Below are 16,149 nucleotides of genomic sequence, written 5' to 3' on the forward strand. Positions count from 1 at the left end.
GCCTGTTGTTCGATTGTGTCGCAATCGAGTGATTGCGATATGAAACCTCTGGATGTTTGAGACCAAAGGAGATAGTAGCGCTAAAAGAACTAGTAGGGAAAATCCTCAACCTCTTTAGTAGGGGAGGTTTCGTCAGCCTCTTGTGGCTGCGGTGCCGTGGGGCGTAGATCCCGTCCCATTTCTAATTCTAATACCATACTCTGGGATATCCGGTAGGAGAGGCTGTTAGAGCTTTGGATATGGTAGGCATCTGTCGCGCTCCCAATTCCTTCTGAACATCCCAAATCTATCTACTGGACTTGTCCCTTAACTGGAAGATTGATTTATTGTGTGGAGTGTAACTCGGTCACCTTGACCTTACCCAATACAACCAAATACTTTCGATTCTTATCAAATATTTACCTTTCCAGAAACTATGTCTGCTATCGATTATCCAAAGTCGCCATTGAGGTGGTTCAACTCTTTTTCGATGGAAATATTGATTTTAAAAAAAATATTAATTCAAGGGCAAATCAATAAAGTGGCTATTTTATTTTTTCTATGTTCCTCATTGTTGCATTGTTTCAAAATCGAAATTCCCAGTAAAACCGAGAATGCCGTGTGAACACAGAGAGCTGATAGCAGTCTATTTTCTATTATAACTTTTTTTTTTGAACTTTTACTTGGAAAAGAGTATTCAATTCACGACAATGAGCGTGCATCGCCAGTTCAAATAGTCATTGTACTGTCAAGCTGGGCAGCAGCTACAGCCCTTCAAAAGAAGATAAAATCTCAGAATAAATATTTTTCTATTTTTTTTTTTTGTTCGTAAATATTAATTAACAATAAACTACTTTTCGTTTAAAATGAGAACACTGCCACAGAGAATCAGGCGTAGTAGAAAGAATTAGGCGTGGGTGAACGAATCAGGCTTAGGAGAAAGAATTAGACATGAGGAAAAGAATTAGGCGTAGAACAAGGAATTAAGCGTAGAAGAAAGAATCTGGTGTAAAGGAAAGAATCTGGATAGAAGAAAGAATTGGGCGTGGGTGAACGAATCAGGCTTAGGAGAAAGAATTAGGCATGAGGAAAAGAATTAGGCATGAGGAAAAGAACTAGGGGAAGAAAGAATTAGGCGTAAAAGAAGGAATTAAGCGTACTAGACGTAGAACTTGGAACTTTGAGACCAAAGGAGATACTAGCGTAAAAAGAACTAGTTGGGAAGACTTCAAATTAAAGGTATTAGACGTAGAAGAAAGAAATAGGTGTAGGTGAACGAATCAGGCTTAAGAGAAAGAATTAAGCATAGAAGGAAGAATTAGGTACGAGGAAAAGAATTAGGGGAAGAAAAAATTAGGCGTAAAAGAAGGAATTAAGCGTACTAGACGTAGAACTTGGAAATTTGAGACCAAAGGAGATACTAGCGTAAAAAGAACTAGTTGGGAAGACTTCAAATTAAAGGTATTAGACGTAGAAGAAAGAATTAGGTGTAGGTGAACGAATCAGGCTTAGGAGAAAGAATTAGACATGAGGAAAAGAATTAGGCGTAAAACAAAGAATTAAGCGAAGAACAAGGAATTAAGCGTACAACAAGGTATTAGGCGTAGAGGAAAAAATCAGGATAGCAGAAAGAATCAAGCTAGAAGAAAGAATTATGCGTAGAGGAAAGAATTAGGCCTAAGAGGAAGCTGAAAATTTAAAAACAAACTAACTTCTACGCCCATTTCTTGAAATAGGAACAGCTTAATTCTTAATGATCCTGTTGAAAAGCAAGGAAATACACTTTCAGCTAGATTAGCTGAAATAATGCGATCGCTCCACCATTATTAAACTAAAGTAGTATAAATAGCTGACAATAATCTCATTGTTAAAAGTTAGCCCTGATGCATTGAATTTGTTTATATATGTATATTTAAAAGGATAATGTTTACAATTACCATAAGTGGGTTAACGGGGAAGGAAGGTATTATCTCCCGTTATTTGCCCAATTTCAACTGTACAATGCTCCGATTTAGCTTTACACAAAATATATTGTCTACATTTATTATTTTCTCTAACTAGGTTAACAAAGTGTCAGCAATCAGATCGAATTTTTACCAGAAATATCTGCTTTGGGGTCTAGTGAGTCCACCAGATAATGTGCGTTTTTTAATTTTTATTAAAGAAAATTATCTATGTGTTGTGTGAACATAAAAGATTTAAAAAATGAAATATTACGATTAAATACTCTTTCGTTTAAAATGAGAACATTGCCACAGAGAATTAGGCGTAGGTGAACGAATCAGGCTTAGGAGAAAGAATTAAGCATGAGGAAAAGAATTTGGGGAAGAAAGAATTAGGCGTAACACAAGGAATTAAGCGTAGAACAAGGAATTAGGCGTAGAAGAAAGAATTTGGTGTAGAGGAAAGAATCTGGATAGAAGAAAGAATTAGGCGTAGGTGAACGAATCAGGCTTAGGAGAAAGAATTAGGCATGAGGAAAAGAATTTGGGGAAGAAAGATTAAGGCGTAAATCAAGGAACTAAGCGTAGAACAAGAATCAGGCGTAGAAGAAAGAATTAGACATAGAAGAAAGAATTAGGCATGAGGAAAAGAATTTGGGGAAGAAAGATTAAGGCATAAAACAAGGAACTAAGCGTAGAACAAGGAATTAGGCGTAGAACAAGGAATTCGGCGTAGAAGAAAGAATTAGACATAGAAGAAAGAATTAGGCATGAGGAAAAGAATTTGGGGAAGAAAGATTAAGGCGTAAAACAAGGAACTAAGCGTAGAACAAGAATCAGGCGTAGAAGAAAGAATTATACATAGAAGAAAGAATTAGGCATGAGGAAAAGAATTTGGGGAAGAAAGAATAAGGCATAAAACAAGGAACTAAGCGTACAACAAGAATCAGGCGTAGAAGAAAGAACTTTTATTTCATTTTACTGAATAGGTCTTTCCATTTGTCTGAGTTTTTCCTTAAGTATGTCAGTTTTTCTATTGCTAAACTGAGTAATTATGTCGATTATTCCTGAATGAGGGGTTATGAAACTACGATATCAACGTTTTTGGGGTCAATGTTTGATATGATATGGGTTTAGAAAGTTGATGTAAATGGGAATCTAGAGTAACATCTGGGGGTGAGATTGGATATGAGTCCGGTACAAGTCTAGTTTAGATGGTTTACAGACTGTCTATTCGAGATACAGTCGAGCCTCCCATAAAGGACACTCACTAGCGACCACCTCCATTTACGAACCAGTTTTTGGATTTCCCCGTTTTTGACCCCTATAACCCTTGTCTATATGTAATAAAAAATTCCTAACGGACACTCTACATAACGACCGCGGACATTGATTTTGGGGAACGGATTCATGTTTCACCTCCCACTAACGACCACCTTATTATTAAAAGTTCGTTTGACGAGGTGATCAAAATAATTATCCCCTCTCAAGTTTTTTTTTTTTTTTTTCTGGTTTTTTCTAAAGTTTCCTATATAAGCTCCATACAACTTGTACCATTTTAATCATTTTTCAATATAACTTTGGACGAACAATATTATTTTTTCCGATATGTCTCTCAAACGAAAGTGGTTAACTCGAGCAGAGAAAATAAATGTGTTGCGAAGATTTTGCAAAAATCAAATCGAGCCATATAGTCAACTTGCCGAAAGGTTTGTTCTATTTTTCTAATAATAGATGATAATTTTAATTTTACCATAAATTATTATTGTTATGAATAAATGTGATGATTATTATAAAAATTATTAATTGTCAATAATATGGTAGTTTTTGATAAATTTTAATAAAAAAATTTGATGCATATCATATAGCTGCAATAATTATGCAATTATGCACGTTTTTAAATATATTAATAATAAATAATTTTTAAATAGATGTTTGGGGAAAAAAAACCATATTTTTTCATTATGAAACTTGCCTACCTCCTTCTAACGACCACCTCCAAATAGCGGCCACTTTGCTTTCCCCCGCCGGTGTCCTTTATTGAGAAGTGCGACTGTATTATATGATTGTAGAAGTTTCTTTTTTTTTTAAGGTGCATTTTAAACGATGGCGCATGAAGTGAAGGACTCTCAATGTCAAAAATGGGTGCAAAGGCATCCTCCACAGTTCGAACAGAATCATATCAGTATCTGATTTTTTTTTGGGTGGAAAGTTTTTTTTTGTGTAACGTCTTTCAACAATTCTGGAGTTCTGGGAAGAGTCTTAAGAAAAGCAAATTGTTCATCAGTTGTTGGGCCAACAGAAGTGTTAAGAAGCGCTCGTAGCAGGTAAATACCATACTAAAATACTAACCCGGCTAATCCTAATTGCATTCCTCACCAGACTTATGGTTTTTACCATCGCGGGAAATATTATACTCGTACAGACTTTGTTCACACAAAATTTAAAAAGTTTAAATTACACAATGTTCTCGGAAAATCTTTAAAAATAATGCTTTTACGATCAAAACTCTTCAACAAAAATTTTGGAAACTGATCCGCAACATCTGCTCTCTAATCTAATCCAATAGAAAGTAAAAAAAAAAAAAAAAAAAGGAATAAAAGAGGGCGCTAATGATAGTTTATATAAAAGCCCGTTAGAGGCGCAACAATCGTGCGCTCCGTGATAAGCATTTGTTTTGCCCCCACTCTTGCTAAATAGAAATTGGTGCCAGACTCCATCCGCTATTAAAACTGAACTGTCAGTCTATCGACTGCCTCGGACAGTGCGTGTCTTAGTGCGTTCGGCCATAAAACACAGAAAGTATCAGGGGGCCGTTTTTCATTTTTCTTTTTTTTGGGGGTTTTGGTTTTTTTTTTTTTTTTTTTTTTTTTTTGGGATTTTAAGTAAAAAGTCATAAAGAAAAAATTTTTGGAAACTAAGTTTTATTTTATATCGTGACGACGACCTTTACTTTTTCTTTTTTTTTTAATATATATGTTCATGTTTATATTTTATTTGAGAAAGTTAATATATTTTTATATTTAAGTAGAAGATATTTTTTTTATTTAATTTCTGTAAAAGAAAAATTTCGGACCAATCCGAAGTATTATGTAGCAGATCCGGGCTAAATAGGAGGGCAATTTCGCCAGCCAAAAAAGCACTATTTTTTATTTTTTTTTAAATTGTGTAAAATAATAAAAATAAAACGCGTAAAAATAAGGCGACCAAAAAAGGCATTCAATTTAAAGTTATCATTATATTCTTTTTCCCCCCACTATTTTTTTTTACAATCATTCAAAAAAGAAAATTGTATTTTCCAAAAAAAAAAATTCATTAAAAATAGATAATACAAAAAAATTTTCTCAAAGTGAGTGTGAATCGAAAGAAGAAAGCCATCATATTCGTCCAAAATTATGATTATTTCAAAGGACTTGTTCCTGCTCGGTGACCAGGACTATCTGCGCCTGCCAAAGGACGAAAAAAGGAATATGGTACGTCCCACGACTACAAAAAATACAAGGTAACAACAAAAACAAAAAAATAATAATTATTATTATTACTATTTTTTTGTCTTGTCTTTTGTAATTTATAATTTATTTAAGATTCCAAAAAAAAACGATTTTGTTTACCTAGATTCCTGTTAATAGAGAATTAGGTTTAGTGAAAGTGATGGAAAGAAGATTAAATAGCAAAATGAAGTTGATTTAAAAGAGAATTGGAAAGATGTTTAAAAATCTTGATGAAAAAATAATCATAATAATATTAAAAATAGTTTTTGTTTTATTGTGTGTAGGGGGGGCCAACTGCCCCTCTAATGCCCCTCCTCCACATACAGTATTTGTTTGTTACTCCCCTCTCCTACAGTAGGCTCATTGCATCTGGGGTCAAGGAACCCCCAGGCCGGCGCTTTATGGCCGTTACATAACCCCCCCGATTTCATTTTCATTTTCTTACTTTTTTAGTGGTCCCCCCCTTTGCTCTGGTGTCCCTCCAATCATTGTGTCTCTAGTATCAGTTTTTTTTTTTTTAATTAATTTTATAATTCCACCTCTTAAAATTTTAATATTTATTTAAACCAAAAAAATAGAATACTATTTGTGAATCAAAACTGATAACTAATAGAAGGAAATAAGTAGCACCAGTTTCCTGTGCGAGGCCAGTCAGTCACTGTGGCGAACAATGGAAAGTGGTTAAGGTTATGTTATACTAGGTAACAGTGTCCGCTACCTTCCTTTTTACCTATTACCCCTCCTCACTCCCCACCCATAACCACCGTCGTCCTTTCACTCCATTTCGCACACCTTCATCCGACTGCTTCTCTACCACTTACTTATTCCTCCATCCTCTTGCGTCTTCTCTTCTTGCACATTGACTCTGCTAGCACATTTTCACATTCCGTCCAGTTCTCTTCCACTTTTGCCTCGTATTACTTTCCTCGTCGTCCCCCGCTTAGCGTCGTCTTAACTAGTCTCACTCTTTGTTTTTTTTTTAGTTAGTTTGTTTGCATTCTACCACGATTGTCACTTTCTATTAAGAGTCTCTTGAGAAAAAGATATGGGTTTCATTTAATACACACATTACGCATCGTCACGATAGTGAGTAAAATATAAATTATATCTCACAAAAGATCTAACTAGCATACTTGGGAGTGCCAAAGAAGTTTTTTAATACAGGCGATATTAAGTGAATTATTTACAAACAAACGAATTACCTTTTTCCCGAAGAATATTGAGGTGCGGTCACAATTAAATTACAAAATTTGTTGCTTTTTATACCAACGTTTCGGTGGTAATTTTTACTACCTTCTGCAGGGTATTTATAAAAAAGTCTGCGAAGAAGGTTACAAATACCCTGCAGAAGGTAGTAAAAATTACCACCGAAACGTTGGTATAAAGCAAAAAAATTTCGGTATTTATTTGTGACCGCAACTTCCGATATTCCTCAAAAAAAAAAAAAATCATCCATCAACAACGGTCGAAATAAACCAAAAAACATCGTAAGCAAATTACTGGTTCGTGACCCTTTTTTTTGGCATTGGCTTCCGCCATACAGCCAGCATCGTCTAGGTGCTTATCACTAGAATATCACTCACTCTCCATTCTTACTTATAAATACATTCACTTCACACATTCATCCCTCTACTGTATACAACTACAGTCAATTCTCGATAAATCGAAATCCAAGGGACTACAAGAAAAATTCGAATTATCGAGACTTCGAATTATCAAGAAGGGGAAAAAAAATTCGAATTAAGAGTTATTATTATGTATATATGTATGTAGATACGTATATTGAAAATACGTATGAGCTTACCTAAGTTTTAGACATATATAGCCTCAAGTAAAAAAGTAAAAATAATGAAAACGACAAAAAAGAACAAAAAATTACATATGTATTAACATTTCAATAAATAATAATATACATATGTACCTAATTTAAAAAATGAAGAACAGTTTTTGTTACAATGTGGCTTGACTTAGTCAAGTGACTTAGAATTGTAGAAAGCGTTGATGGTGGAATATTGAAAGTTTTGGCGATATCTTTTTGTTTCGAACCACTTTTCACGGCCGCGATAATTTTTCTTTGTCGGACCCAGTAAGGGAGACGTGCTTCCCATCGTGACAAACTAAGAAAGAGAATTGGAAAGTTAAACTGGACAGGAAAGGAGGGAAACATTACGCAGGAAATGAACAATAAGCGGAAAATGAGAAGTAAACATTACTAGGGAAAATTCGAATTATAAAGAGGGGAAGGTGGCCTCGTTCGAATTGTAGAGCCTTCTCTCTCCCTGTTGTTAAGAAAAGGATTTCGAGTTATCGAGCGTATCTAAATACACTGCATTTTTTTCGATTTACCGAAGTTAGCAGCTGTAGAGTTCGAATTATCGAGTTTCGAATTATCGAGAGTCGACTGTATTTACATACAAACTTACCAACTAATGGATGGATCAGTACTCTATATTCCTGCCATCCTTATAGCTTAACCGAAATTAAAATCACCGTAATCCTTCTCTAATCATTTTCTTCCATTCATTCTAATCAGCTTTAACTTTTCAAATACATTCATATTTCATTGCTAGCTCTGCTATAGACTTAAGCACATATTATATTGGTTCGTGACTTACTATTTAAATATTTTGATGACCAGAATTCATCATCACCTTCGTAAGATCAGAATGAAAACAGGTGAAGTTTGATGCTGAATAATGGGACCCAGAGACTCAACTCATTCCCTGTGTGTGATGAATCATCATTTAAGGTATTCACCTGATTCAGCCCCTTGTTACCAATCTTAAACTGTTCAATCATGGATTTCACTGAATAAAGTCTATTCAATTCCACTGGTTATTTTTAGCTGAATAGTAAAAAGTAAAGTTTCGATTCCATCCCCCCCCCCAAAAAAAAAGATTGTAAAATAATTTTTATTAGGGTCGTGTCCCATAGTTCAGGAACTTTGAGAATCTTTTATCAGAGAATTCTAGAAAGGTTATTTTAAAGGTTATTTATTCACTTATACCGATATTTTTCATCCTAAATTCTGCAAATCCTCCTTTAAAATTCGGCAAAAGCTGCCGTAGTCCTTAAGTTCCCTTTCAAGGATATTTTGTAAGTAATTTTTTAGACACAGGAATTCCTGTTTGTCCTACTTGTTACTTAGTAGCTAGCTCCTCCTTGCAAAGATCTTGTAGAAGTATGCGCTTCTGCATAATTGCTTCTAGAGTTATATCTTCCAGTCAGACACCAATAGCGCTTCGCAATTCTACTTTAATTCTTAAGCATTTATGTGCTTAATTAGATGGAAACTAACACAGCGGTTGAACCACTGATGAAATACACATGTACAAACTTCCATTTTGTTAAATCAAGTTAATAAAAAGAGTCTGATTGACTTTGTTATTTTAAGTATATAAGTATTTGTTTAATCCAAAGTCTGTAGCTTAAATTGTAAACTTAAACTGGTTACACGGGTTTTTCACTCGTTTAAATTCAAACTAATTAATTCAGTTTTATTCATTCACTTATTATTTTTTAAATAATAATATTAAATCTTTGCAAATTAATATTCTGTCATTAAACTGTCAAAAAGCAAGGAATATGATTTGTTATTAATTGAAAGGTACTCTCCATCATTGGCAAGATGTACTTGGCCATCAAGTTCATCTTTAGAGAACTTTTTATTTAATTAAAATACTAAATTCTCAAAGAATTTGTATTATTCTTGAAACATTTTCAGAAATATTTAAATAGAAAAAAGAAAAGAAAAGTAGATTCTTTTTTTAATTGGCTGAACAAAGCAGATTTCTTGTTCGTCTGTATGTAAGAAAAATTAGCAAACGACTGCCAGTTCGTCTGTCGTACTCTAGAGTAGTGATTAGAATTTAGAATCTTGGAATATGTCCGCCATAGTACTCGGTTCTTCAGCAAGAAGTTGTTAAAGTAAAGAAAATTTACATCTCATCCTAAGTTTTGGGCTCAGCGAAAACTTTCTACAGTTTATTGTAATGATTGGAGACACTTTTTGAGATAATTAGAGGAAAAAATGTATAAAATAACCATAATAATTTGTAATCTGTACAAACTGTAGACCTCCTGAACCGATTTTATTAATATTCATATCATACCATCGGTGTTTTAAACAGTCTTATTTTATAAAGAGCTCAGAACTGTATTTTACAAATAAAGGAACGTACTAATAGATGATATTAGAGAAGAGCAAGATGATAGAGGAGAGCTTTAACTCACTTATTAAATGGAGGCATTTACGAAAATCAAAAGGCAAGAGGCTGGTGTAACAACTACTAGCTGAGAATGTGCTTCTATATGGAGACCGAAAGTACAGGTCTCCTTACAGGAAAGCTATGGGGGTTGATGGAGGCGGATTACTTGCAGAGAAACAGCAGAGAGAGACTCTAAAGCTCTAACAGTTAGAAGCTATGTAGTTAGAAGAAGAATTAGAGAAGTGCCCTATATTTGGAAGATTATCTCTTACAATTGCCAGAAGATAAGACGCCCTAAGAGGGTCTAGTTAACTTAAAAAAAATAAAAAAAAGAGGATTGTTTTACAGAGAAATAGAAAAAGATCCAGACACATGTTCAAGTGAAGCCTTAAAGTGTAACCCGTGTAAAACCTAGTTTAAGTCCACGCCCACTTAAGACTTTTACTACCCTATATATGTTGGTAGAACAATCGCCAGTTAACAGATTAATCTCGAAACTTGACCGTAAACTATTACTTAACAAAAATTTAAAACAGAAACTGACACTAAATTTCACACAATAACATCTCTTTAAATTTACCTACCGCTCACAATAGGCAGAGTAAGAGCACGCATTAATTGATGAACCATCAAACTGAAGTATATACTTTTACGTAAACACTTTTTCTAACAAATAAAAAGTAGCTGAACGCGGGATTCGAACTGGGGATCTTCCACTTACAAAACTACGCTCTTGACCACTAGACCATCGAGCCTGACAGGGTTGAAGATTATCAGAATAAACACTGAATGAGAATTAGATTAAAAATTAAGAATTTCAATCGGGATCTTACGGTTTTAGGTCATTCAAAATTAGTCTCGCTTAAAGTATATAACTATAATGTAGGATCGTACATTAAACTGAAATAGTACATTAGAGGGGAACAAAAATAGAATTTTCCAGCTCAAAATTGGAAGATTTAGATTTCTCACATACCTGAGCAATTACAATTACAAACATTTACATTAAGAAAAAATCGTGTGTTGTAAGCAAGATCGATTTACCATTAATTTTTCTGAATTTTACAAAAATGTTAAGTTTTTTTAACCAATATACTGCAACAATACCAACAAACCTTCCAGAAGACAACAGTAACCCAGTATAGCTTGAGATAGAAACTTAGTTGACGTCAAAATTCTTTACACCAAACTGTTTAACCAATCTCTGATAATGGAACAGAAATTGGAAGCCAGTCAATAAAAAAAACGAAAAAGACACCAAAAATGGATCAAATTAGTAATATTATCCGGTACTAAGCACATACAACGTGGGTAAATGCTACGTGATTTACGTCTGTGACAATTTCATTCACAAACTTAACCACTAATTCGTTTGCGCAATTTCAATTATTTCAACCAATGATAACGCAGAATTGTCCATCATTTGCACAATTACAGTACAGCATTCCCACTAATCAGCTATTACTGTTAGGTTATAATCCTACCAGCTATAATTTTAGTAACTAAATATTTACAATTATTTAAAGTGCACATAAAAAATGTTGTAATGATAAGTATCGATTTGTTTAATTAAAATTCGTCGTTAATTTTAACTAGATTATTACCACTTGCATTGTTATCAATTCGGCAAGATGGTCGTTTAAGCTACTCAAAATTAACGAGAAACATTCTAAGCTGAGCAAACACTGTTCAAAAGAAAAGGCCCTAAGTTTAAGTTTAACACCGGATTGTTGACGAATTGATAAAATTATCTTCTAAGGCTAATTATTTGACTAAAACTAGAAGATAATGAGGCCTATAACCTCATGACGCATGACGTACCGATTGTAAAGGTAACATGGACGACCGGTAACTCCTTCGTCAGTCTGGGCAACATCCAGGTGTTTATTTTTGCAATAACCTTGATTTTATTTATATTTAGTTAACACTAATACAGCAAATCTTGTTTTGTATATATGAAGTCTTAACTCTACAAGTCTAACTCCTACACCTGAGCAAGAAAACCTTTGTCCAAGTATATACTACCATCTTCAGTAGCATAATAGCACTGTAAACAAGACGTCTTATGTAGAAGGACAAAAGGTACTTGTTCTTCTCAAACCTACTAGAATTTCTTATCTTAATAATCCGTTATAATTTATACAATTTTGTAAAACAGATAATTTTTTTTGTATGTACATGTATAGTACCATAGCAGCACCACAGTCACATTATTACGGAAAGCTTAATGTTTATTACCACCAGAGCAGAGCCACACTATTACGTAAAACACAATTTTTATAACCACCACACAGTCACATTATTACGGAAAGCTTAATGTTTATTACCACCAGAGCCACACTATTACGTAAAACACAATTTTTATAACCACCACACAGTCACATTATTACGGAAAGCTTAATGTTTATTACCACCAGAGCCACACTATTACGTAAAACACAATTTTTATAACCACCACACAGTCACATTATTACGGAAAGCTAAATGTTTATTACCACCAGAGTCACACTATTACGTAAAACACAATTTTTATAACCACCACACAGTCACATTATTACGGAAAGCTTAATGTTTATTACCACCAGAGTCACATTATTACGTAAAACATAATTTTTATAACCACCACAGTCACATTATTACGGAAAGCTTAATGTTTATTACCACCAGAGTCACATTATTACGTAAAACATAATTTTTATAACCACCACAGTCACATTATTACGTACAGCGTAATTTTTTAGGTTGCCATGCAATGCCATCAACTAGTCCATGTATGCATCAGTATGTATTCACTTATTGGAAAAAAAAAAAGCGCCACACTGTCTGCATAGACAAAGAAAATGCATTCAGAACGATACACCTGACCCGCCGTGGTGTTAAGTTAAGCTGCTGTCTTTGGCGTGTCTTCAAAGTAACCTTGACATTATATTATAGTAATAAATCATGCAAAATATGCTGGCAATAAAACAACGAACTTACAAGGACAAATAGAATAAATGTGCAAAAATTGAATTGTATAATTTTAAGTGGAAAAATATTTAAAAATTTCACCCAATTTACAAAGTGGATGGATAATACTTACGTTATTAATCATAACAATTATTTTAACAATTTCTATTAATCGTAGAAACGAAAGATATTTCATGCATAGGGTGAACAAACGTTTCCACAATTGGCCAACACAATTCCGGTTTTTTAATCTCTGTTCCGGTAAGTTTTTGTTTTTTTCGAGGTAAGTTTGGGAGCTGTCCAATACCATTTATCTCTAAAACCGAAATATTTTTTTTTTCTAAAACGTTTTCCGCAAAGACATGTTTGTCTTTTAACGGGAAATTCGCAAAATAATAGGTACAATTTTAGCCAATGATCTGTAGTGAAGTGCATGGAAAGAAAATAGCTCAAGGACCACAGGAACTCAGCAGATATGGGAACCAAATATTTCTATCGCTAAATGTAATTGATGCTGAAAGTCAAAACCCAGTACCACAGTACATATACTGGGTTCGATAGGCCTTGGATTTTATATAATGGTTAATAAAAGAAATTTACAGTAAAGTATGTTTGCTAGTCGCCTCTCTCTACGACACCTACTTGGTAATTGGACGTAAAGCCCGCCAGAAAAAATAGGCAATTACTTTACTTTATATGCATACATTGAGGCAAGAAATTTGCAAAATCTAGTCGAACAAACCTTGAATATGTAATGAACATTTGCTTATTATTGATCCAATAAAAAAATAAAATTAAAATTAATAAATTCGATCGGATGTGGCATACTGGACTTCTCTGGAAGCTCATGACCATCCTTCCAGCCACATATTTCCTCATTTTGAAATCATACTTGACTGACAGACATTTTAGAGTGAAGGTAGGAACTATTCTTTCTCCATTCGCTGGAGTTCCGCAAGGCAGCATACTAGGCCCCATTCTGTACACAATCTACTCCTCAGACAAACCTACTCATCCTCAAACTACTCTTCTCACCTATGCTGACGATACTGCCATCTTATCTACTAACAAAGATCCATTAGTAGCTCACAGAAACCTTCAGTCTCATCTCACCTCCTTAGAAAAATGGTTCAAAAAATAGGGCTATCAAACTGAACGAAACAAAATCTCAAAACATTACTTTCACTCCTGTCTTTTACAAATTCCTTTACCAGTAGTCCGCTACCTTGGGCTTTACCTTGACAGAAGACTTACTAAATTGAACCCTCATACTCGACTTAATAGCTCAACAGTCGCTTCCGACAACTGAAAAGACAACAGATCAAAACTCACTCTGGACAACAGCCAGTCTGGGCTTATGGCATCGGAACTGTGGAGGTTCAATCAAACGCTCAAATCTCTCCAAAGGATCCCAGTTCTCTTGCAATCTAAAAATTCTTCGCTCTACAGTTAAACGCTCCTTTCCAACCAATCCAAACCATTCACACAGACTTGAACATTCCTTTCGTGCAACACAAGTTGCTGAAAACACGATACAGAAAATTCCATCTTAACCTTCAATCTCATCACAATCCCACTTGTACAACATCTATCTTCAAGAACATTTCCAGACAACACTTCTAGGACAGTCTTATAAGACAGTGTGGCCTCGCGATCTCCTCTCTGATGAAGAGAGTCAGTAGAAAGTAAAATGTTTTTGGAGTGTTACCGCTGGGTAACTTCTCCACTCTGATATGTGTGAATGTTGCTTATTGTTATCATTGTTGCTTATAACACAAAATGCGTTGATTGTAACTAAATAAATGATTTAACAAATAAAAATAATAAATAAATAATAATTTATTTTATTTATTTATTTATTAAACACTGCTCCGATACAATTCTGTATATAACAGTGGACATAAATAATAATATTGGTACAGTACTCAAATTTTTACGCAACAAAACGGCTATTCTGCGACGCCATTGTGAAGTGGTAGTGTAAACTATTCACAGTTCCTTGTTCAAAAGATTTCCCGGCAAAGTAAACCAATCTATAGCTTACCCCTGAAAGTAGTTCTGAACAAGGAATGTGGGACAAACTGAGACCTACTAATTACGCTTCAAATTGTGTAGCTATAATTAGAACTGAGCTCTACAATAACTGTCTAAGGTATTTTTCTAAGATTTTATCCCAACTATAAAAAAAAAATGAAATTTTTATAACCCCTCACCCAAAAAAAATTGTGAATTAAGGGGAGGAAAAAATTATGTTTACAAAAAAATTTTTTGAGAAGATAGTGTGCCAACAACAGTAGACATGGTGGATGAAAGGCCCCCCCTTACCCCATGAAGTTACAGAACAACTCCTCTCCAGTAGTGTTATCCAGCCAACCCGAAGGTTAACCAGTTGATGGAATTTTTAACCAAACTCTCCGTCACCATTTCTAACTCCCAAAAAGTATTCTCAATGTTTTTTGGGTTTTATTTTTATTCCCCTTAAATTGGAACATCCCTATTTTTATTCCCCTTAAATTGGAACATCCCTATTTTTATTCCCCTTAAATTGGAACATCCCTATTTTTATTCCCCTTAAATTGGAACATCCCTATTTTTATTCCCCTCAAATTGGAACATCCCTATTTTTATTCCCCTCAAATTGGAACATCCCTATTTTTATTCCCCTTAAATTGGAACATCCCTATTTTTATTCCCCTTAAATTGGAACATCCCTATTTTTATTCCCCTTAAATTGGAACATCCCTATTTTTATTCCCCTCAAATTGGAACATCCCTATTTTTATTCCCCTTAAATTGGAACATCCCTATTTTTATTCCCCTCAAATTGGAACATCCCTATTTTTATTCCCCTTAAATTGGAACATCCCTATTTTTATTCCCTTTAAATTGGAACATCCGTATTTTTTTTTTCTTAAAAATACATTTTAAAAAAATATAAAAATTATCAAACTTTTTAAAAGAAGGTTAAACTAAAGGTTATAATAAATATCTTAATTGTTTTATAACTTCTATTAAAAAACATAAATAAATAATAACTTAATGTAAAATTCAAATATATTTATTTATTTTATTTTCTGCGAGTAAAAAATGTTTATTTTTATTATTTACACTCTCATTTTATCAGTAATGGCGGTGAACGACCTAAATATCTCTCTCTTTTTTTTCTCTTTCTTCTGATATTTATTAAAATATTTACATTTTTTAACTTTCCCTTATTCCATTACAAAGAGGAAGAGTACAGTGATCGTACTTTACCGGAAATGACCCCATTTTAAGGTCCCCTGAGTCAGAAAAGCAGGGGGTTTCCCTCACCATCAGCTTTCTGCTAAAATAAGAATGTTTTTAAGGTGTTTGGGGGGGGGGGGGGTCATCAACGTCGTGTTGCATTTAAATAGTTTCCATAAGCGTGAATTGTGATCCAGTGAAGATTTACTAAATATTAGAATACTTCAATCAAAGAGTTGATATTTTTTATATGCGATTCTAGTTTTTGAAAACTTTAGAATACCATAAAAGTAGCCTTTAAATGATTTAGTTTATTTTAAATATTAAAAGGTAACATTGTGAAGTTACACTTAC

General features: G+C 33.9%; 2 protein-coding genes across 3 annotated transcripts in view; one reads left to right on the forward strand and one right to left on the reverse strand.

Moving 5' to 3' along the window:
* The window catches only part of LOC141458393 (uncharacterized), a 311,203-nt gene that overhangs the window by 14,184 nt on the left and 280,870 nt on the right, over positions 1-16,149 (reverse strand). The window lies entirely within an intron of this gene.
* E23 (ABC transporter G family member E23) overlaps positions 4,222-16,149 on the forward strand; it is a 306,543-nt gene continuing 294,615 nt past the window's right edge. The window contains exon 1 of the mRNA XM_074136302.1: positions 4,222-5,424. Within this exon, the coding sequence (XP_073992403.1) occupies positions 5,318-5,424 (107 nt within the window). The 5' untranslated portion in view covers positions 4,222-5,317. The remainder of the gene's footprint in view (positions 5,425-16,149) is intronic.

The sequence above is a fragment of the Rhodnius prolixus genome, unplaced genomic scaffold (genome assembly GCF_049639745.1).
Source record: "Rhodnius prolixus isolate KJV_2025 unplaced genomic scaffold, Rpr scaffold_5, whole genome shotgun sequence".
NCBI lineage: Eukaryota > Metazoa > Arthropoda > Insecta > Hemiptera > Reduviidae > Rhodnius > Rhodnius prolixus.